General features: G+C 42.0%; 1 protein-coding gene across 1 annotated transcript in view; it reads left to right on the top strand.

Annotated features, from left to right (window-relative positions):
- The window catches only part of FAR2 (fatty acyl-CoA reductase 2), a 55,217-nt gene extending 33,042 nt beyond the window's left edge, over positions 1 to 22,175 (top strand). The window contains exons 2-12 of the mRNA XM_070755230.1: positions 1,517 to 1,740; positions 4,893 to 5,068; positions 5,920 to 6,099; positions 7,492 to 7,669; positions 9,748 to 9,792; positions 10,769 to 10,887; positions 11,363 to 11,430; positions 16,955 to 17,126; positions 19,138 to 19,267; positions 19,645 to 19,772; positions 21,608 to 22,175. Coding sequence (XP_070611331.1) covers positions 1,540 to 1,740; positions 4,893 to 5,068; positions 5,920 to 6,099; positions 7,492 to 7,669; positions 9,748 to 9,792; positions 10,769 to 10,887; positions 11,363 to 11,430; positions 16,955 to 17,126; positions 19,138 to 19,267; positions 19,645 to 19,772; positions 21,608 to 21,770 — 1,560 coding nt within the window. The 5' untranslated portion in view covers positions 1,517 to 1,539 and the 3' untranslated portion in view covers positions 21,771 to 22,175. The remainder of the gene's footprint in view (positions 1 to 1,516; positions 1,741 to 4,892; positions 5,069 to 5,919; positions 6,100 to 7,491; positions 7,670 to 9,747; positions 9,793 to 10,768; positions 10,888 to 11,362; positions 11,431 to 16,954; positions 17,127 to 19,137; positions 19,268 to 19,644; positions 19,773 to 21,607) is intronic.
- Positions 22,176 to 23,699: the final 1,524 nt, after the last annotated feature.

The following is a 23,699-nucleotide window of genomic DNA, read 5'->3' as shown; positions in this document are numbered from 1 at the left end:
TTATAACAAAACTAGAACTATTAATTATAGTTTGTTCTTTGTTTATTATTATTCTTGCCACCTGGTTTGTATAAATTGCTTTAATCATTTCAATAAATCTTTTGGCAAAATTCATCACTGTCAACTGTTTTATAAGGAAATCCCAATTTAAATTATTGAATGCTTTCTGCACATCGATAAATATCAGAGCAGTCTGCTTACCTGGATGTGCCTCATAATAATCCAGAATATTCATTATAATTCGTAAATTGTTTTTGATATGCCTGTAAGGAAGGAATCCATTTTGGTTCGAATGTATAATTTGAGCAAGTATATTTTTCATCCTTTCTCTTATTATTGCTGTGAATATTTTTTAACCTGCACTTAGGTACACCCACAACAGCTTGCGCGGCCATGTTCAAAAAGAGCAAAGAAAATTAAATACCTGAGCCTATGGCTAATACAAAATGTACTACTATAAAGGAAGAATGCACTGCTGTCCCTATGAGGGGTGGGAAGGTACACACAGTGGGTGTAGTAAGTTTATGCACTATTTACTGAATACTTAATAGTTTTTAATTGTCCTTCCTTCTCTAGTACCTTAATCCTTAATTACTTTTAAATAGTATGTTTTTACCCATAAACACTTTCATCATTTTAATCATTATCTAGAGCTGAACTTTTATAGCAATTAAAGAAAATTTGGCTACTTGCCTAATCTGTTATCATACTGAACCTTGTGGGCTCAGTACAAAACCTTAAAATGTTCCTGTGCTCCTCAACAAATAATGCTGTCTATCCTTTGTCCTTTTTGTGGCTATTCAAATAATGGGACTTAATCTATTTATTTATTTTTATTTATTTATTTATTTTGTCCAATACATAATACACATTGAAGAGAAAGTTATGTAATAGTATAAATAAAGAAAAGAATAGAAGAAAAGATATAAAAGTATAGGTGAACATATTTGAAAGGAAGAAAAGATAAATGAGATAAGGAGAGACAATTGGACAGGGGACGGAAGGCACACTGGTGCACTTATGCACGCCCCTTACTGACCTCTAAGGAACCTGGAGAGGTCAATCGTGGAGAGTCTAAGGGAAAAATGTTGGGGGTTAGGGCTTGACACTACTGAGTCAGGTAATGAGTTCCACGCTTCGACAACTCGGTTGCTGAAGTCATATTTTTTACAGTCAAGTTTGGAGTGGTTAATATTAAGTTTGAATCTGTTGCATGCTCTTGTGTTGCTGCGATTGAAGCTGAAATAGTCGACTGAAAGAGAGTCCAAGCACCTATTTGAAAACTTATCTTGGTCGGTAAGCCACTCCCACCCAGTCACATGACCTCTAAGCCACTCCCAGTCACATGGCCGGCAAGCCACTCCTACCCAGTCACATGACCATCAAGTAACACCCACACAATAAGCCACGGCCACAGCGTGGTAGTAATTTTTTTTTCTCAGCCCTTCACTGGTTCATAGATTGTTCCGTAAATTTTGAAGATCCAATTGTGCGATTTTGTATGTTTTCCTTCTAGATCCTGCCACCAAGAGCTTGGAAATGAAGGACACCATGTCTTTGGTTGGCGCTTATTACAGTGGGAAGTCCGTCCTCGTTACAGGAGCCACAGGGTTTATGGGCAAAGTCCTGGTGGAGAAGCTTCTCCGGTCTTGCCCCGATGTGAAAGCCATCTACATTTGCGTGCGGCCCAAAGGAGGACGGTCCATGCAAATCCGAGTGGAGAATCTTCTGAAATGCAAGGTAAGGACATTCAAAGGTGGACAGAAGTGGATAAAAGCTAGATGCTGAAAGAGCGTGCATGCATAAGTGCCCACACCCATAATTCACCCATAGCCAGGCGGTAGGGAAAGCAAATAGGATGCTTGGCTGCATAGCTAGAGGTATAACAAGCAGAAAGAGGGAGATTGTGATTCATTTATTTATTTTAAATATGATTTATCAATATGGAGCAAAAACATATAAAATATAAACAGAAATATAAATATAAATAAAATATAAACAGAAGAGAAGGATTTAGGGGTAGTGATTTCTGACAGTCTCAAAATGGGTGAGCAGTGCAGTCGGGCGGTAGGAAAAGCAAGTAGGATGCTTGGCTGCATAGCTAGAGGTATAACAAGCCGGAAGAGGGAGATTGTGATCCCGCTATATAGAGCGCTGGTGAGACCACATTTGGAATACTGTGTTCAGTTCTGGAGACCTCACCTACAAAAAGATATGGGTAAAATTGAACGGGTCCAAAGACGAGCCACAAGAACGGTGGAAGATCTTAAGCATAAAACATATCAGGAACTCAATCTGTATAGTCTGGAGGACAGAAGGAAAAGGGGGGACATGATTGAAACATTTAAATATGTCAAAGGGTTAAATAAGGTCCAGGAGGGAAGTGTTTTTAATAGGAAAGTGAGCACAAGAACAAGGGGGCACAGTCTGAAGTTAGTTGGGGGAAAGATCAAAAGCAACATGAGAAAATATTATTTTACTGAAAGAGTAATAGATCCTTGGAACAAACTTCCAGCAGACGTGGTTGGTAAATCCACAGTAACTGAATTTAAACATGCCTGGGATAAACATATATCCCTCCTAAGATAAAATACAGCAAATAGTATAAGGGCAGACTAGATGGACCATGAGGTCTTTTTCTGCCATCAGTCTTCTATGTTTCTATAATTCAATATCTGGGAAGGGCAAAAACAGCTTTCCGTAACCCCTAGGGCAGTGATTTTCAACCTTGTTTGAACTGCGGCACATTTTTTACATTTACAAAATCCTGGGGCACACCACCAACCAAAATGACACAAAATGACACTCGAACACAGTACATATTATACATATCACCCTCTGCAGGGGCCTCTTATAAAAAGAAAACATAAAACAGTGTACAAATCCAATTTTAAAAAATACAATTTAAAACCCTTATAATAAAATAATCACACAATCCAATCAAACCATACACCAACCTTGACAATTGGGGTGTGTGTTAATTTCCCCATGCCTGGCGGCAAAGATGAGTTTTTAATAACTTACGAAAGACAAGGAGGGTGGGGGCAGTTCTAATCTCTGGGGGGAGTTGATTCCAGAGGGCCGGGGCTGCCACAGAGAAGGCTCTTCCCCTGGAGCCCGCCAGATGGTATTGTTTTGTCAACGGGACCCGGAGAAGGCCAACTCTGTGGGACCTTATCGACAGCTGGGATTCATGTGGCAGAAGACGGTTCCGGAGGTATTCTGGTCTGATTCCATAACAAGCTGATACAGGAGATGAGCATGTAGTATAATGGCTAAGGCCTTACATTGCAGAGGCCCCAGGTTCAAATCCCAGTAAGGGTGTGGCTACCTGATGAAGGCAAATAAGCCCGAGATAGGTCTATAGTAGTCTCCCTTTCTTTTCATTATCAGCAAAATACACACACACACACACACGTATCTCTGTGTATGCATGTCTATATGTGTATGTGTGTATATGTGTGTATACATATACACACATGCCAAAAGTTTGTTTGTTCCTGAGTTAATCCATATTTTTGAACAATTTGCTCAGTAGTCATTTTGGCTATATCTGCTAGCATTTGATGCTTCTATTAATAATATTTGCAGCGAAGAGCAGTATAGAATGAGCCGGGGTGGCGCAGCAGGTAGAGTGCTGTACTGCAGACCACTGAAGCTGACTATAGATCTGAAGGTCAGTGGTTCAAATCTCATCACCGGCTCAAGGTTGACTCAGCCTTCCATCCTTCCGAGGTGGGTAAAATGAGGACCCAGATTGTGGGAGCAATATGCTGGCTCTGTTAAAAAGTGCTATTGCTAACATGTTGTAAGCCGCCCTGAGTCTAAGAAGAAGGGCGGCATAAAAATTGAATAAATGAATAAATAAAATAATAGAAATCTAACCAACCAACCAACCAACCAAACAAACAAACAAACAAACAAACAAACACACACACACACACACACACATACACACATACACACATACATAAATACATAAATACATACATACAATACATACATAAATACATACAATACATACATACATGTTCTGTCGGGCTCTCTGGTAGACTCCTTCCGAAAATTCACAGGTACAAATTTCAGACACACACATGTTTGAAAATTCAAAACAATGTTCTTTATAATGAAAAGTCACTTAAACTAAGCCCTCTTTTGGTATAGCAAAGAGCCCTCGTCTCCAAACAAACTGGTAATTTGTACAAGTCCCTGATCAGTTCTGTGATACTTATCTTGCAGCTGTGAGGCAATTCACAGTCCTTCTTCTTTCACAAAGTGAAACACACTTTGCTCTGGGTTAGTTTCAAAGCGGGGAAAAATCAGCACACAAAAAGTCAAAGTCAGTAAAGCAGTCACTAAACACAAGATCAGATAATCCTCCACAATGGCCAAACCCACAGGCTGCTATTTATAGCAGCCTCACTAATGACCACAGCCCCACCCAACCACAGGTGGCCTCATTTTCTTTGAGAATAATCTCTCAGTTGTTGTTGCCTATGCATCGCTCTCCGCATGCGTGGCTGTATCATTAACTCTTGTTCCGAATCCAAGGAGGAGCTAGATAATTGATCTCCTTCTGAGCTGTCTGCCACACTCTCCTCCCCCCTGTCACTCATGTCTTCTTGGTCAGAGGAGCCTTCATCAGCAGATTCCACCGGGGGCAAAACAGGCCTGCAGCATGTGGATGTCTCTCCCACATCCACAGTCCTTGGAGCAGGAGCAGGGCCAGAGCTAACCACAACACATACATACAATACATAGATACATATATATTTTAAAAATTGTTCTTCCAAGAAAGTCCAATGGCCTCTTGAAAAAAAGCACCTTCAACCTTAGCAACCTTAGGAGCATTTTCCTTCTTTGTTAAGTGAATGTTGTCTGTTGCACTCCAGGTGTTCGACAGAGTCCGGGAAGACTGGCCCAACTTCCACGAGAAGATTAAGCCCATCAGTGCTGAGCTCACCCAGAAAAACCTGGCCATCTCTTCCGAAGACATAGAGGAGCTGGTCTCTGAGGTCAATGTGATCTTCCATTGTGCGGCAACGGTTCGGTTCGACGAGCCACTGAAGTAGGTTCTCCTTGCTCTTCCCCTTGGGGTGAAATGCTACTAGTTTGGCCTGGATCGGGAGTACCGGTAGCGGTGGGTGCTGGTGGTTCAGAGAACCAGTAGCGGTGGCAGCGTGAGGCTCCACCCGCTTGCCTAGAAATTTGTTTGTTTGTTTGTTTATTCATTGATTCATTGATTCATTGATTCATTGATTCATTGATTCACTGATTCATTTTCATTGATTCATTGATTCATTGATTCATTGATTCATTGATTCATTGATTCATTGATTCATTGATTCATTTTAATTGGTTCCTTTTCATTGATTCATTGGTTCATTGGTTCATTGGTTCATTGGTTCATTGGTTCATTGATTCATTGGTTCATTGGTTCATTGGTTCATTGGTTCATTGATTCATTGATTCATTGATTCATTGATTCATTTTCATTGATTCATTTTCATTGATTCATTGATTCATTGATTCATTGATTCATTGATTCATTGATTCATTGATTCATTGATTCATTGATTCATTGAGGGCTGCCACAGAGAAGGCTTTTCTCCTGGGTCCCGCCAGATGACATTGTTTAGTTTACGGGTCCCGAAGAAGACCGACTCTGTGGGACCTAACCGGTTGCTGGGATTTGTACTAGTAGTTTGTTTTGCTAGCACTCTGCCAGCAAAAACAGAGTTTGGGAGGGTCACACACAGCATTGCTTAGTCAACGGGACCCAGAGAAGGCCGACTCTGTGGGACCTAATCAGTCACTGGGATTCGTGTGGCCAATTGGTCGAAACCGTCTGAATCCCTCCCCTGCTCCTGAGCCCAAAGGATCTCACACCAGCTGGTCCTTTTGTGTCTTCTTGAGCAGAGATGCCCTTCTCCTTAATGTCATGGGCACCCAGCAGCTCCTGAGGCTGGCCCACCAGATGAAGAACCTCGAAGCCCTCATCCACGTTTCAACGGCCTATTCAAACTGTAACCGGAGACACATAGAGGAGGTCTTCTACCCTGTCCCTGTGGAACCAAAGCAGCTTTTGGACATGGTGATGTAAGTAATAGAAGCAACCCTTCCTCTGTTGTGATCAGTGAAGGGATGCAATTTTTTTTACTATCAAACTGTGGGCTTGGCTTATTTTGTGGGTGTGGCTTGCTGGCCATGTGATCAAGCGGGAGTGGCTTGATGATCATGTGACCCGGGGGTGGCTTAAAGCAGTGTTTCCCAACCTTGGGAAGCAGTGTCAGCAATCGCTGACTGGGGAATTCTGGGAATTGAAGTCCAAATATCTTCAAGTTGCCCAGGTTGGGAAACACTGATTAAAGGTCATATGACTGGGTTAAAGGTGGCAACTCGACGTCACTCACGTCAAGGGTTTGGGTTAGGGTTAGGGTGTCTGGCCTCTCCTCGCCTTAAAGAGATACAATTTCCCTAACTATTTACTATTACTGAACATCCAAATTATACTACACTGCTAAAAAAAAAATAAAGGGAACACTTAAACACAATATAACTCCAAATAAACAAAACTTCTGTGAAATCAAACTGTCCACTTAGGAAGCAACAATGATTGACAATCAATTTCACGTGCTGTTGTGCACATTCAACTTTGTACAGAACCAAGTATTCAATGAGAATATTTCATTCCTTCAGATCTAGGATGTGTTCTTTGAGTGCCCCCACCTTTTTTTGAGCAGTAGGCAAGAAGGAAGGAGAATGGAGAAGGCAGGGAGCCAGGAAGGAAGGAAGGAAGGAAGGAAGGAAGGAAGGAAGGAAGGAAGGGGAAGAAAGCAAGCAGGTAGGTAGGCAAGCAGGCAAGAAGGAAGGAAACCAGGAAGGAAGGAAGGAGAAGGAAGAAGGCAGGCAGGCAAGAAGGAAGGAAGGAGGCAGGTAGGTAGGCAGGCAAGAAGGAAGGAAACCAGGAAGGAAGGAAGGAGAAGGAAGAAGGCAGGCAGGCAAGAAAGAAGGAAGGAAGGAAGGAAGGAAGGAAGGGGAAGAAAGCAAGCAGGCAGATAGGCAGGCAGGCAAGAAGGAAGGAAACCAGGAAGGAAGGAAAGAGAGGGAAGAAGGCTGGCAGGCAGGCAAGAAGGAAGGAAGGAAAGAAGGAAGGAAGGAAGAAAGGAAAGATGGAAAGAAAGTAGGAAGGAAGGAAAGAAGGAAGGAAAGATGGAAAGAAAGAAGGAAGGAAAGAAGGAAGGAAAGATGGAAAGAAAGAAGGAAGGAAAGAAGGAAAGAAAGGAAGAAGAAGGAAAGAAAGAAAGAAAGAAGGAAGGAAGGAAGGATGGAAGGAAGGAAGGAAGGAAGGAAGGAAGGAAGGAAGGAAGGAAGGAAGGAAGGAAAACCTGCCAAGGACTTGCATATGAAAATAAGTAAGGACAGTGCTTCAAGTTTAATGTTTTCCCATCAACGTATTTTATTTATATTATTTTTTGAATCTCCTGCTAGGTGGATGGACGACTCCCTCGTTGAATTGATCACCCCCAATTTGATTGGAGACTGGCCTAACACCTACACCTTCTCCAAAGCTCTGACTGAACGTCTGATCCAGGAGGAGAAAGGGGACTTAAATGTTGCCATCATTCGACCCTCCATCGTGGGAGCCAGTTGGCAGGAGCCCTTCCCGGTAAATGGGTTTGCTCTACCAGTGCTTGGTTTACGTGCTGTTTCAGGCCAAAAGGTGGATTTTAGAGGCAAAGCTTTTTTGGTTCACATGCCAAAAGGGGGGGAGCATGTGTCACACATGTGTATGCCCACTCCCATAATTCCATGCCAGGCCCACCACACATGTGCACTTGAAACACACTCATGGTGGCATACCTGTTTTTCACTCTCCCCAAGCTTGAGAGCCTTTCTAAGAGTCTAGAGAGGACAAAAACAGCCTTCACCACTCCACCCAGAGGCACTCCAGACGCAGAAAATGGCCCATTTTCCAACTTCCGGTTGGACCTCTCCAAGCTTCAGAGCCTTTCTAGGAGTCTAGGGAGGTCCTCCGGAGGCCGGAAATGGCCTGTTTGCTGACTTGCAGTTGGACCGGAAGGCTCTTTTTTCTTTTTCTTTCTTTCTTTCTTTCTTTTTTTCTTCCTTCCCTCCCTCCCTCCCTCCTTCCTTCCTTCCTTTCTTTCCTTCGTTCCCTTCCTTCCTTCTTTCCTTTCTTTCTTTCTTTCTCTCTTTCTTTACTTCCTTCTTTCCTACCCTCCTTCCTTCCCTTCCCTTCCTTCCTTCTTTCTTTCTTTCTTTCTTCCTTTTTTTGCTTTCCTGAGGCTTCAGACCTTTTCTAGGAGCCTGGGGAAGGCAAAAACAGCCTCCCGTCCCCCAGAAGCCCCAAGGAGGCCAGAAATGGCACGTTTCCCACCTTCAGGAAGTTGGCAAATGGGCCATTTCTGGCTTCTGGAGGGCCTTCAGAAGTGTGGGGAATATTGTTTTCGCCCTCCCCAGGCTCCTAGAATGGCTCTGGAGCTTGGGAAGAGCAAAAAATGGGCCTTCCCCACCCCTTCCAGAGTATGGAAACAGCCTGTTTCCCGACTCCCAGTGGGCTCAGAAAACCCCAAAATTAGCTAGCTGGCATATGCGCATCGGACCTGAGCTTTCCTGCCCAGCAATATGGCCCTGCGTGCCACTTGTTGGCATGTGTGTCATATGTTCTCCATCACTAATTTAGAGCCATTCTCTTAGAGCAGCTGAAAAACTAGCTTCTTCATCATGGAGAAACAAAACTGGTAACCTCTGTATAAAGTTTACCACCCTTTTACCACCGTATTAAATTTACCACCCTCCGTATTGTTGTGGTTCAGCCTGTGCCAGATCAAAGACCAGCTGCGTCTCTGCTGGCTCCATGCCCGGGGGAGGCTGAGAGCAGAGAGGAGAGTTCTTGGCAGTCAGACAGTGCAGACAGCAGTCACGAAAGTGAAGGTGATGCAAGGCCTGAGAGCCCTGGGGAAGGGCTATCTCAAGCAAGTAGCTGTGATTCCCTGGAGTCCCTGGATGACGACGCACAAGCTATCATTAGTATGCGGCAGAGACGCATAGCTCAAAGGAGAAATCAACTGCGTAGATATTATCAGCATTGAATGAGGAACACCAGGGGGTTGGGTGTGGTCCTCATTAGCAGGGAAGGGTTTATAAGGCATGAGAACCATTCCGGCAGCGTGGAGTGTTATCAAAGAGGAATTGGTGTTATCTGCATTTTCTCTCAGCATTTTTGTTCCTGGCTTGTGGCCCAGCAGCCTTGAAGACCCGTGGGAGGTTTGTGTCTGTTAGCTCAACAGCCTCGTCTGGCATTAAGGATCTTGTGTTTCTGTATGAACAATTGCCTTCGTGTATCTATTTGGAGTTCCAGTGTTTTCCTGATCTGTAAGGACATTTTCTGTTGGCTTCTTTTCTCTTTACCATTATAAAACTGTGTTTGGATTCAACCGGTGTGTCTGGCTTATCTTTTTGGGTTGGTCATAGCTTCCGGAGTGACCCAGACAGAACACGTATTAAGTTTAATTCTAGCGCTTAACAAGCATTTAGCATTGTTTGCAACCTTTGCTCCATCCACCTGTGAAGTGCAAAATTCTGCAAGAGCCTCAATTTTCAGCCCTGAAGGTGCTTGGCTCTGCTAGCCAGCTGAAATAAGCTGTGGACGGTCTTAATGAATACAAGCTGCAGAGTCCACAACAATCACTATTTTTTTTCCCCTGTTTCATTTTTTTTTTTCAGGGCTGGATTGACAACTTCAATGGTACAAGTGGCCTCCTTGTCGCGGTAAGTAGAGAGGAAAAGAGGACTTCTAAATTTATTTTATTTATTATTTTATTTATTATTTTATTTATTATTTTATTTATTTTATTATTTATTTTATTATTTATTTTATTTATTTTATTTATTTTATTTATTTTATTTTATTTATTTTATTTTATTTATTTTATTTATTTTATTTATTTTATTTATTTTATTTATTTTATTTATTTTATTTATTTTATTTATTTTATTTATTTTATTTATTTTATTTATTTTATTTATTTTATTTATTTTATTTATTTTATTTATTTTATTTATTTTATTTATTTGTCAAACAATTATAGGGTGGTAATTTGTACATATAAAACATTAGATAAGTAATGATAAAAAGTAAAAAAAAAAGACAATAGGACAGGGACGGTAGGCACAGTGGTGCGCTTATGCACGCCCCTTACAGACCTCTTAGAAAGGGGGAGAGATCAATTGTAGATAGTCTAAGGTTAAAGGTTTTGGGGTTAGGAGTAGAAACCACAGAGTCAGGTAGGGCATTCCAGGCATTGATGACTCCGTTGCAGAAGTCGTATTTTTTGCAGTCAAGTTTGGAGCGGCTGACTTTTAGTTTAAATCAATTTCGTGCTCGTGTGTTGTTGCGGTTGAAGGTGAAGTAGTCGTTAACAGGTGAAACCACACAAAGCATGAAGCGTATCTAAAGAGTTATATATGGTAAAGATAATAAATATGGTCATTGGAATGTAAAATAAGAATGAAATATGAATAGAACTATTGTAATAATATTAGTCAATATATAATAACGATATGTATATCAAAGAATATAATGGACCTCGGTAATTCTTTGTAAATTTTACCTTTACACTCATGATACTCCTACTCTCCTTTCCCCTCTCCCCTTTTTGATTTTGTACTCCCGTTCCCCCCTTCCCTTTTATAAAACTAATAAATTATATATATATATTTAAAAAATTAACTTCTTTATTTCTAGGGTGGAAAAGGGATTTTACGGAGCATAAAATGCAATCCAGCTGCCGTAGCTGATATTATACCAGTAGATCTCGCTATCAATTTAACCATCGCTGCTGGCTGGTACACTGCAGTTCACAGGTGAGGCCTCTTTGTCGATCAAGAGATAGGTTTTTGAAATCAAATGTTTTTTTGTTTTCAAGGTTCACTCCGTTACATGGCGCTGGGGATTTGAACCGGCAACCTTCCCACCTTTCTGATCGACAAGCTCAGTACCTTATCCACTGAGCCACCGTGTCCCCTTTTACTGTACGGTGCAATATTAATGCAATATCAGGGATTTTCAATACACTTGTATAGAATGCAAAGGATTTGTTCTGCCCGCAGTTACGAATGAACAAACTTGCCCCCTTCTTTTATGAGTATTGAATTGCCATAGACAGCAGGGTGCAATCAATCAACAGCCTCATCCTGATCTTTCTGACCTACTTTTCAAACATCTCTCATTTTGTTATACGGTTGTATGTCTATTCTCCCATTTATATATCTGTATAATAAATATAGTATTCGTACATTTGGTGCATTTTTATGAACTTTTTACTTCTATTCTTCCCAGGCCCAAGTCACCGCTGATCTATAACTGTACCTCGGGTAGCCTCAATCCATTCTCGTGGGGAGAATTACGTGAGTATTTTTATAAGGATTTAAGGATTCAGAAAATCCCACCAGACCTTTTGGCTGGGATTCATTCCTTAATAGCAGGGGTCCTCAAACCTTTTACACAGGGGGCCAGTTCACTGTTCCTTGGACTGTTGGAGGGCCGGACTACAGTGATCCCTCGATTTTCGCGATCTCGTTCTTCGCGAAACGCTATATCGCGATTTTTCCCACCCGATGACGTCACTCTCTTCCTTCCTTTCTCATCTTTCTTTCTCTCTCTCTTTCTCTATCTTGCTTCTTCCTCTCTCACACTCTCTTCCTCCCTCTCTCATCTCTTTCTTTCCTTCTCTCTCTTTCTCTATCTCTCCCCCTCTTGCTGGCGGGCGGTGGGCGGCGGGCGGGCGGCGGGCGGGCGGGGGCATCAGCGAGGAAGACCCAGGGAAGGTTCCTTCGGCCGGCCAGCAGCTGATCTGCTCGGCAGCGCAGCGAGGAGCCGAATCGGGGTTTCCCCTTTGCGTGGGCGGCGGGGAAACCCCGATCTTCGTCTGCTCGCTGTTGCTGTGCTGCCGAGCAGATCAGCTGCTGGGCGGCCGCAGCAGCAGCGAGCAGACGAAGATCGGGGTTTCCCCGCCGCCCACGCAAAGGGGAAACCCCGATTCGGCTCCTCGCTGCGCTGCCGAGCAGATCAGCTGCTGGCCGGCCGAAGGAACCTTCCCTGGGTCTTCCCGCCGCCCACGCAAACTCCACCATCTGCGCATGCGCGGCCATGAAAAAAAGGGCACGCATGCGCAGATGGTGTTTTTACTTCCGCAACCCTACATCGCGAAAAATCAATTATCGCGAGGGGTCTTGGAACGGAACCCTCGCGATAATCGAGAGATCACTATATAAAAAAAACTATGAACAAATTCCTATGCACACTGCACATACCTTGTTTTAAAGTAAAAAACAAAATGGGAACGTACTATTTAGAGGGGGGAGAAGGTCTGAAATTCATATATGTTTATGTTTTGTTTTTAATTTTCTTTAGTTGACATCTGATTGGCTATACAAGGTTTTCTTGGCTTATGAAAAATGTATAAAGAAAGAAGGAAGCACTTTGGCATAATGGTTAAGACGTTAGAAATATAATTGGTGCTGCACTTTTTGAAGGGACATTAAGGAGGAAATTTAATTAAAAGAAAATGAATGTAACTGGATGACAAAATTAGAAAAAAAACTTTTGCAACTGTTTTGATGATTGATATTAGTTACTAACAAAAGACTGCATTTTATTCATTGAAAATTAGATTGTACACTGTGTTGTTTGAATGTATGTTGAAAGATTTAAAAAAATTACCCCCCAAAAAAACAGTCCTTCCTTCCTCTGTCCCTCCATTCATTTCATTCTTCCTTCCTTCCTTCCTTCCTTCCTTCCTTCCTTGTTCCCTCCATTTCTCCTTTCTTCCTTCCCTCCTTCATTCCTCTCCACTTCTCCTTCCCTCCCTCTCTTCCCCTTTTCTTTCTTTCTCTCTCTCTTTTCCCTGTGCTCTTGTCACTCACCGGCAGGCCGGATAAATGGCCTCAGTGGGCCGCATATGGCCCGCGGGCCGTAGTTTGGGGACCGCTGCTTAATAGCTTGCCTTGCCTTGCTATTGAGGTTTCGAGGGCCGCCATTCTCATTGTGGATAAGAGACCACATGGTAGAGTTCTTCTCAGGATTCAGTTAATGTAACCTTGCTACGAAGTCGCAACGTTTGTCTGTGCTTCTTGTGTGGAAATACATTACAAGGCCGACAGTTGCACAATGGTTTATTTTATTGTTTGATTTGTGACTCTTCTTGTCAATAGAAAAGTGGTGGCCTTAGGCATTGTCCAAATGAAATAAGGGAGGCAAAACACTCTCGGCAATATAAATAATTGTTGTAGCTGTTGCTGTTGCTGCTGTTGTTATTATATGTATATATGTATATATGTATATATGTATATATGTATATATGTATATATGTATATATGTAGATTGTTCTGAGTTCGGGTTTTGCCCTGTGTAATGTTTTGCATGTCTATGCGACGTTTCGGTAAAATCACATTTACCATCATCAGGCTGGAGTTCCAATCTCTGTGTTTTTGCAAATGAATATTAGCAACTGACATTCCTTCTTAGCATGTAGTGTGGGGGTGGAGATTTGCTTTGAATGTAGCAAATAGATTGGGTGACTATGCTTCCGTGATCTGATTGGTTGGTGTAATCATGGTTATAGAAGGAATGGTATGAAGATTATGAAGTGTTTTGTTTAAGTCTGATTTCCAAATATAAAATTCTAATTAGAATTTTAGAATTAGAATTTTAGAAAATTAGAATTTTATATTTGGAAATCAGACTTAAACAAAACACTTCATAATCTTCATACCATTCCTTCTATAACCATGATTACACCAACCAATCAGATCACGGAAGCATAGTCACCCAATCTATTTGCTACATTCAAAGCAAATCTCCACCCCCACACTACATGCTAAGAAGGAATGTCAGTTGCTAATATTCATTTGCAAAAACACAGAGATTGGAACTCCAGCCTGATGATGGTAAATGTGATTTTACCGAAACGTCGCATAGACATGCAAAACATTACACAGGGCAAAACCCGAACTCAGAACAATCTACATACATATACCCGTGAAAATTTACGAAAACAAATATGTATATATGTATATATGTATGTGTTAAAATGTTTTCAGCTAAATATACCAGGGTGATCCGACATAAGGAAAACGTATATATGTATATGTATATACATGTATATACATGTGTGTGTATATATATATATATATATATATATATATGTATGTATGTATGTATGTATGTATGTATGTATGTATATATATCCATTTACAACAATACAAAGATTGGAACTTCAGCCTGATGATGGTGAATGTGATTTCGCCGAAACGTCGCATAGACATGCAAAATATTACACAGGGAAAAACCCGAACTCAGAACAATCTACATATGTATATATGTATATATGTATATATGTATATATGTATATATGTATATATGTATATATGTATATATGTATATATGTATATATGTATATATGTATATATGTATATATGTATATATGTATATATGTATATATGTATATATGTATATATGTATATATGTATATATGTATATATGTATATATGTATATATGTATATATGTATATATGTATATATGTATATATGCATATATGCATATATGCATATATGCATATATGCATATATGCATATATGCATATATGCATATATGCATATATGCATATATGCATATATGCATATATGCATATATGCTTATATGTATATGTAACCCTTCCCTGGTACAGAGCTGAAGTGATTGGATACTGTAGCCTAGAGGATAATTCTCTGCCTTACAAGGCAAAGGTTGCAGGTTCAAGTCCCAGTGGGTATGGCTAGCTGATGAGGCCAAAATAAGGCCGAAATAGATCTATCCTAGTCTCCCTTAATTTTCAAATTCAGCTTAAACATGTGACATATATGTATGTATGTATGTATGTATGTATGTATGTATGTATGTATATATGTATATATGTATATATGTATATATGTATATATGTATATATGTATATATGTATATATGTATATATGTATATATGTATATATGTATATATGTATATATGTATATATGTATATATGTATATATGTATATATGTATATATGTATATATGTATATATGTATATATGTATATATGTATATATGTATATATGTATATATGTATATATGTATATATGTATATATGTATATATGTATATATGTATATATGTATATATGTATATATGTATATATGTATATATGTATATATGTATATATGTATATATGTATATATGTATATATGTATATATATATTTATTTATTTATTTATTTTATTGGATTTGTATGCCGCCCCTCTCCGCAGACTCGGGATGGCTAACAACAGTAATAAGAACAGCATATAACAATCCAATATTATTATTATTATTATTATTATTATTATTATTATTATTATTATTATTATTATTATTATATCAATACAACACAGCAAACGAGATCACTATGCTGGATTTTGTATTTCATCACCAGTCGGGCACTTCCCAAGCACCTAGGACTGCGTGATGTAGCGGCAAATTATGTTTGCCGATCCCGGTAAAGCAGCCTTTTGCAATTGACAGATAGAGATTTTGTCAATTCTGATGGTTTTCAAATGTCCGCTGAGATCCTTTGGCACTGCGCCCAGCATGCCAAGTACCACTGGGACCACTTTCACTGGCTTATGCCAGAGTCGGGTGCAGCTCGATTATTATTATTATTATTATTATTATTATTATTATTATTATTATTATTTAGAAACATAGAAGATTGACGGCAGAAAAAGACCACATGGTCCATCTAGTCTGCCTTTATATTATTTCCTATATTTTATCTTAGGATGGATCTATGTTTATCCCAGGCATGATTAAATTCAGTTATTGTGGATTTATCTACCACGTCTGCTGGAAGTTTGTTCCAAGCATCTACTACTCTTTCAGTAAAATAATATTTTCTCACGTTGCTTCTGATCTTTCCCCCAACTAACCTCAGATTGTGCCCTCTTGTTCTTGTGATCACTTTCCTATTGAAAACACTTCCCTCCTGAGCCTTATTTAACCCTTTAACGTATTTAAATGTTTCGATCATGTTTCGATCATGTTTTAATCATGTTTCGGTCAATACTACTAATAATAGTATTATTATTAAATTGTGATGATGATGATGATCAGTGGGGCTGTGGGAAAAGCTGTTTTCTTTCATGACAGGGATTTGTTTCATTCATTCGTTCGTTCATTCGTTCATTCATAATTAATTCTTTAATTCTTTAATTCTTTAATTCTTTAATTCTTTAATTCTTTAATTCTTTAATTCTTTAATTCTTTAATTCTTTAATTCTTTAATTCTTTAATTCTTTAATTCTTTAATTCTTTAATTCTTTAATTCTTTAATTCTTTAATTCTTTAATTCTTTAATTCTTTAATTCTTTCTTTAATTCTTTCTTTAATTCTTTCTTTAATTCTTTCTTTAATTCTTTCTTTAATTCTTTAATTCTTTCTTCAATTCTTCAATTCTTCAATTCTTCAATTCTTCAATTCTTCAATTCTTCAATTCTTCAATTCTTCAATTCTTCAATTCTTCAATTAATTGATTCATTCATTCATTCATTCATTCATGCATTCATTTGATTTTTTTAATGCTGCTCTTCTCCTTAGACTCAGAGCAGCTTAGAACATGTCAGCAATAGCACTTTTTAACAGAGCTGCCATATTGCTCCCACAATCTGGGTCCTCATTTTACCCACCTTGGAAGGATGGAAGGCTGAATCAACCTTGAGCCGGTGATGAAATTTGAACCGCTGACCTACAGATCTACAATCAACTTTATTGGCCTGCAATACAGCACTCTACCTGTTGCGCCACCCCGGCTCATTTTCGCTACAGGTGTGGTGTCCTTATCCAAACCCAATACTGATGCTATATCTGTTTTCTATCCCTCTGCAGAAAGTAAGGCGGCAAGTGTCTTTGAAAAAATCCCACTGGAGAAACCCTTCAGATTACCAAGGGCCAGCTTGACCACAAGCCATTTGGTCCATCAGTACTGGACGTTTGTCTATCACACCATCCCTGCTTTCTTCTGTGATATGTATCTGCGGCTGCTAGGAAAGAAGCCACGGTGAGATCGGATCTACATTGTGCAGTGTAGAGGGCGGTTCCAAAAAAAGTCTAGATAGCAGTTTTAGGAAAACAGGCCCTAGGAATACAGAAGACATTTTTTCCCCAAGGAGGATAAATTTCTGAACCAATTTCACAGCTTTAAGGGGATTTGTCAGAAAAATGATCTGATTGACTTGCAGCTTTGCTTTTTTAGGCTTTCCTGCCCTCCCCCCTCTGTTTGAGGGACGAAGCACTCCCCCCTCCCCGCTCCGTTTGAGGGAAGAGGCTTTCCCCCCTCCCCCCTCTGTTTGAGGGAAGAGGCTTTCCCCCCTCCCCGTTCTGTTTGAGGGACGAAACACTCCCCCCTCCCCGCTCTGTTTGAGGGAAGAGGCTTTCCCGCCCTCCCTGCTCTGTTTGAGGGAGGAGGCTTTTCCCCGTCTCCCCTCTGTTTGAGGGACGAAGCACTCCCCCCTCCCCGCTCTGTTTGAGGGAAGAGGCTTTCCCGCCCTCCCTGCTCTGTTTGAGGGAGGAGGCTTTTCCCCGTCTCCCCTCTGTTTGAGGGACGAAGCACTCCCCCCTCCCCGCTCTGTTTGAGGGAAGAGACTTTCCCGCCCTCCCCGCTCTGTTTGAGGGAAGAGGCTTTCCCCCCTCCCCCCTCTGTTTGAGGGACGAAGCACTCCCCCCTCCCCGCTCTGTTTGAGGGAAAGAGCCTTTCCCGCCCTCCCCCCTCTGTTTGAGGGAAGAGGCTTTCCCGCCCTCCCCGCTCTGTTTGAGGGAAGAGGCTTTCCCCCCTCCCCCCTCTGTTTGAGGGAAGAGGCTTTCCCGCCCTCCCCACTCTGTTTGAGGGAAGAGGCTTTCCCGCCCTCCCTGCTCTGTTTGAGGGAAGAGGCTTTCCCCCCTCCCCCCTCTGTTTGAGGGAAAAGGCTCCCCACTCCCTGCTCTGTTTGAGGGAAGAGGCTTCTCCCCCACTCTGTTTGGGGGAGAGGATTTCCCGCCATCCCAGCTCCATTTGGGGAAAGAGGCTTTTGTCCTCCCCAGGCAATGAATTACAGTGATCCCTCGATTTTCGCGATCTCAATCTTCGCGAAACGCTATATCGCGATTTTTCCACCCGATGATGTCACTCCTTTCCTTTCTCATCTTTCTTTCTCTCTCTCTTTCTCTATCTTGCTTCTTCCTCGCTCACACTCTCTTCCTCCCTCTCTCATCTCTTTCTTTCCTTCTCTCTCTTTCTCCATCTCTCCCCCTCTTGCTCTCGAGCGGCAAGCGAGCAGCCGGGCGGGGGGGGTGAACGGGCAAGCGGCAAGCGAGCGGCTGGGTGGGCGGGTGACGGGCAAGCTGCAAGCGAGCAGCCGGGCGGGCGGGCGAACGGGCAAGCGGCAAGCGAGCGGCCGGGCGGGTGGGTGACGGGCAAGCGGCAAGCGATCTTGGGGTTTCCCCTTTGCCTGGGCGGCGGGAAGACCCAGGGAAGGTTCCTTCGGCCGCCCAGCAGCTGATCTGCTCCGCAGCGCGGCAGCAGCGAGGAGCCGAAGATGGGGTTTCCCCTTTGCCTGGGCAACGGGGAAACCCCATCTTCAGCTCCTCGCTGCTGCTGCGCTGCGGAGCAGATCAGCTGCTGGGCGGCCGAAGGAACCTTCCCTGGGTGCTGCCCGCCGCCCACGCAAACTCCACCATCTGCGCATGTGCGGCCATGAAAAAAAGGGTGCGCATGCGCAGATGGTGTTTTTACTTCCGCAAACCTACATCGCGAAAAATCGATTATCGCGAGGGGTCTTGGAACGGAACCCTCGCGATACTCGAGGGATCACTGTATTACCATTGTTTTGGGATGTGAGGCCAAAATTTGGGGTGCGTGTCACGTCTGTGTGCACGGTCGGTCACACATGCATGTACAAACGGTGGGACGTACGGGAGAGGCATTGAATTGTGGGTGTGAGCCACTCACACACGTGCAACACTGCACACAATTTCGGCACCCGAGGGGAATAAAGGCCCACCATAGATAGATATGTTTCTGTTCTGCCTTCCAGGATGATGAAGCTTTTCACCCGCTTGGACAAGACGTTGAATCTTCTTGAATATTTTACCAACAATTCCTGGGAGTGGAGCTACGAAAATACGAACATGTTAATGAAAGAGCTCAATCTGAAAGACAAAACGGTAAGCATCTTAGTGAACCACAGATCCAGGAGGTTCTGACAGGTCCTAGAGAACCCATAGTGGAAATTTGGAGTAGTTCGGAGAACCCGCAAATCCCACCTCTGGCTGCCCCCTACCCATCTATTCTCTGCCTCGCGAGTCCCAGCTGATCGGGAGGAAATGGGGATTTCGCAGTAACCTTGATATCTATATTTCACCTTTACTTTGCCATTCCACAAATAACCATGCCATGCCATCCTAATCTTAAATCACATGCTTCCAATTCCAACAAAATCCCAATTCTTAAAGCCACCCACTCTTTCATCCAGTGGTTTTCAACCTTTCTAATGCTGAGAACCTTTAATTTTTAAGTTGTTTTCTTTCTGCTTGATCTCCAGTTGTTCTGCTTTGACATTTGCCAACTGACCTGGCCAGAATATATGAAAGATTACTGCTTAGGAACTAAGAAGTACCTGCTCAAGGAAGACATGGCTGGACTCCCGGCAGCCCAACAATATATCAGAAAGTAAGACACAGGCAATCTTTTGTGTTAACTTTCACAACCTGAGAGCAGAACCACTTTCAGTGAATGCAATGGTTTCGTCACCACAAATAAGGGTTTGGGCTGAATACCACGTATACAGTGTTCCCTCGATTTTCGTGGGTTCGAACTTCGCGAGAAGCCTATACCACGGTTTTTCAAAAATATTAATTAAAAAATACTTTGCGGGTTTTTCCCCCCCCTATACCGCGGTTTTTCCTGCCCGATGACGTCATATGTCATTGCCAAACTTCCGTCTGCCTTTAATAAATATTTTTTAAAATAAACTTTAATAAATAAACATGGTGAGTCATAATCTAAATGGTTGCTAAGGGAATGGGAAATTGTAATTTAGGGGTTTAAAGTGTTAAGGGATGGCTTGTGACACTGTCCATAGCCAAAAATAGTGTATTTACTTCCGCATCTCTACTTTGCGGAAATTTGACTTTCGCGGGCGGTCTTGGAACGCATCCCCCGCGAAAATCGAGGGAACACTGTACTGTACTGCATTTTTCGGACTATAAGATGCACCAGGATTTCAAAGAGGTAAATAAGAAAAAAAAAGTTTTGGTTTTGTGGTTTTTTGGAAGGCCTGCAGAGAGCTCCTGCGGGCTGGGTGAACTGCTCAAATGCCAGGAGATATGTCTCCACGTGCCATTTGTAGTACTCGTGTCATAGGTTTGCCATCACTGTTTTAGGATCTTACCTCCAAAGAAAGAGTAGTCCAGATCAAAGAAGTAGGTAGAGCCAAGCGGGGACGAAATCCCATTACTGCTGCTACCAGTGCGCTGTGTGTGCATCGTTGGTTCTCCTGCGCATGTGCACGCATCCCAGCATGTTTTTCCATCATGCACATATGCAGCAGCAAAATCTCGCGAGGGCACATGCGCGAGTGATTTCAGCAATTTTTTTTGCTGCTGCGCATACCAAAATCCTATGTACATTTATTTATTTATTTATTGGATTTGTATGCCGCCCCTCTCCGGAGATTCGGGGCGGCTAACAGCAATAATACGACAGCATAAGAGCCGGGGTGGCACAGCAGGTAGAGTGCTGTACTGCAGGCCACTGATGCTGACTGTAGATCTGAAGGTCAGTGGTTCAAATCTCATCACCGGCTCAAGGTTGACTCAGCCTTCCATCCTTCCGAGGTGGGTAAAATGAGGACCCGGATTGTGGGGGCAATAGCCTAGCTCTGTTAAAAAGTGCTATTGCTCACATGTTGTAAGCCACCCTGAGTCTAAGGAGAAGGGCGGCATAAAAATCGAATGAATGAATGAATGAATGAATGAATGAATGAATAAATAAATAAATAATCCAATACTAAAAACAATTAAAAACCTATTATAATAAAAACCAAACAGACATATAGACATACCATGCATAAAATTGTAAAGGCCTAGGGGGAAAGGGTATTTCAATTCCCCCATGCCTGGTGGCAGAGGTGGGTTTTAAGTAGCTTACGAAAGGCAAGGAGGGTGGGGGCAATTCTAATCTCGGGGGGGAGTTGGTTCCAGAGGGCCGGGGCCGCCACAGAGAAGGCTCTTCCCTTGGGTCCCCCCAAGCATGTCCTCTTGTGAGATTTTGTTTCTGCATATGCACACGAAGCAAAAATACTTGGATGCGGGCACAAGCGAACCAAAGTTGCGCACAAAGCATGCACAGAGAGTAAAAAACCACACAATTCCGGTAGGAAAGGTAAGTAGATTTCACCGCTGGTTCATCTCAGTCTACAAATTCCAGCTGGCGGTTGATCTGCTATCTATAACTGGCACTGATGGTTCAATTTTTTTCTTTCTTCATTTTCTTTCTTTTGTCAGGCTAAAAACCATCCACTTTGCCCTGAAGGCCACCCTGCTTGTGATCCTCTGGCGCGTCTTCATTGCAAGGTCGCAGATGGCTCGTAACGTCTGGTATTTTGTACTAAGCCTCTGCTACAAGTTTCTTAGCTACATTAGAGCATCGAGTACCCTTAGACCTTGATTGAGCCTTTCCAGAGGTTGTTCCCCAATAGGTCCTGGAATAACCTTCAAATCGACTCCTCGTTTCTGTCTCCTCCAACAGTAACAATATAAACTGTTGAAGCATTCAACGGATATCACAAGAGACTTTAATTACTACTGCCGCCACCACCACTACTATTAAATTATTGCTGCTGCAGTGGGCACCGACTTCCTGTTTCTACATCCATCGCACCCATCTCTACGAAGGTGTGTTTTTCACCGTGACATCTTCCAGTTTTGTTTTCATCCCAGTGCCCAGCTGAAGCGTGAAAATTGGCACTAGGTATATTCTCCCCGACAGGCAATTTGTACTGTATGTAAATCGATTTGTGTCCCACGCATTCCTACTACTGCATCTAATAAAATAGGATTGTTTGTATAATAATTCTTTTTAATATGTTTGTGAGTGACATAGGGGAAGGTTTGGTAGGGAAGGTTTGCCTATTTGCCAATGACTCTAAAGTGTGCAATAGGGTTGATATTCCTGGAGGGGTCAGTAATATGGTAAATGATTTAGCTTTACTAGATAAATGGTCAAAGCAATGGAAACTGCAGTTTAATGTTTCCAAATGTAAAATAATGCACTTGGGGAAAAGGAATCCTCAATCTGAGTATTGCATTGGCAGCTCTGTGTTAGCAATAACTTCAGAAGAGAAGGATTTAGGGGTAGTGATTTCTGACAGTCTCAAAATGGGTGAGCAGTGTGTTCGGGCAGCAGGAAAAGCAAGTAGGATGATTGGCTGCATAGCTAGAGGTATAACAAGCAGGAAGAGGGAGATTGTGATCCCCTTATATAGAGCGCTGGTGAGACCACATTTGGAATACTGTGTTCAGTTCTGGAGAGCTCACCTACAAAAAGATATTGACAAAATTGAACGGGTCCAAAGACGGGCTACAAGAATGGTGGAAGGTCTTAAGCATAAAACGTATCAGGAAAGACTTCATGAACTCAATCTGTATAGTCTGGAGGACAGAAGGAAAAGGGGGGACATGATCGAAACATTTAAATATGTTAAAGGTTTAAATAAGGTTCAGGAGGGAAGTGTTTTTAATAGGAAAGTGAACACAAGAACAAGGGGGCACAATCTGAGATTAGTTGGGGGAAAGATCAAAAGCAACATGAGAAAATATTATTTCACTGAAAGAGTAGTAGATCCTTGGAACAAACTTCCAGCAGACGTGGTTGATAAATCCACAGTAACTGAATTTAAACATGCCTGGGATAAACATATATCCATTGTAAGATAAAATACAGGAAATAGTATAAGGGCAGACTAGATGGACCATGAGGTCTTTTTCTGCCGTCAGTCTTCTATGTTTCTATGTTTCTAATTAAGGTTTGGGGATTCCTTCACTCGTACTGCAAAAACTGTTCTGTGCACAAACTTCAGAGCGAAACCTCTGACTCAAAAATCCTTTATTAAATAAGCACACATTGGGGTGGGCTATGAGCCAGAAGGCTAAATTGGGCTTGAGTGCTTGTGGGGCCAGCACGATTTTACTTCTGCACCTGTGGAGATAGAAAAATTGTGCACGGAGCCACAGGTGCTCCCCTTTTCGGCATGTGTGGAAGCAAAAAAACGTCACCGAAACATGGGCGCACCTGTGGCTCCGTGCACAATTTTGCTATCTCCACAGAAGCAAAATCGCACTGGTCCTGCAAACACTCACAAGCTGCGGTGGTGAGCCCAATTTAGCATTCTGGGTAGAAGCCCACCCCTGCTACACATGAAAAACAGGGTTTAAAAGTCTCGGAGAAAGGAGTGAGGGATCTGTGTTGGATTTCAAAATGAACAGCTCTGTTTAGTTGTGTGTTAAAACAGATCTCTCTCAATTTAATGTTGCAAAGTGCTTTCCCCCTTTAATTAAAGAAACTGAGAACTAGACGTCAACTACAAACGCAAAGGCA

Source organism: Erythrolamprus reginae, chromosome 6, assembly GCF_031021105.1.
Source record: "Erythrolamprus reginae isolate rEryReg1 chromosome 6, rEryReg1.hap1, whole genome shotgun sequence".
NCBI lineage: Eukaryota > Metazoa > Chordata > Lepidosauria > Squamata > Dipsadidae > Erythrolamprus > Erythrolamprus reginae.
Note: the sequence above shows the minus strand (reverse complement) of the source record. Positions and strands in the feature narration are given on the sequence as shown.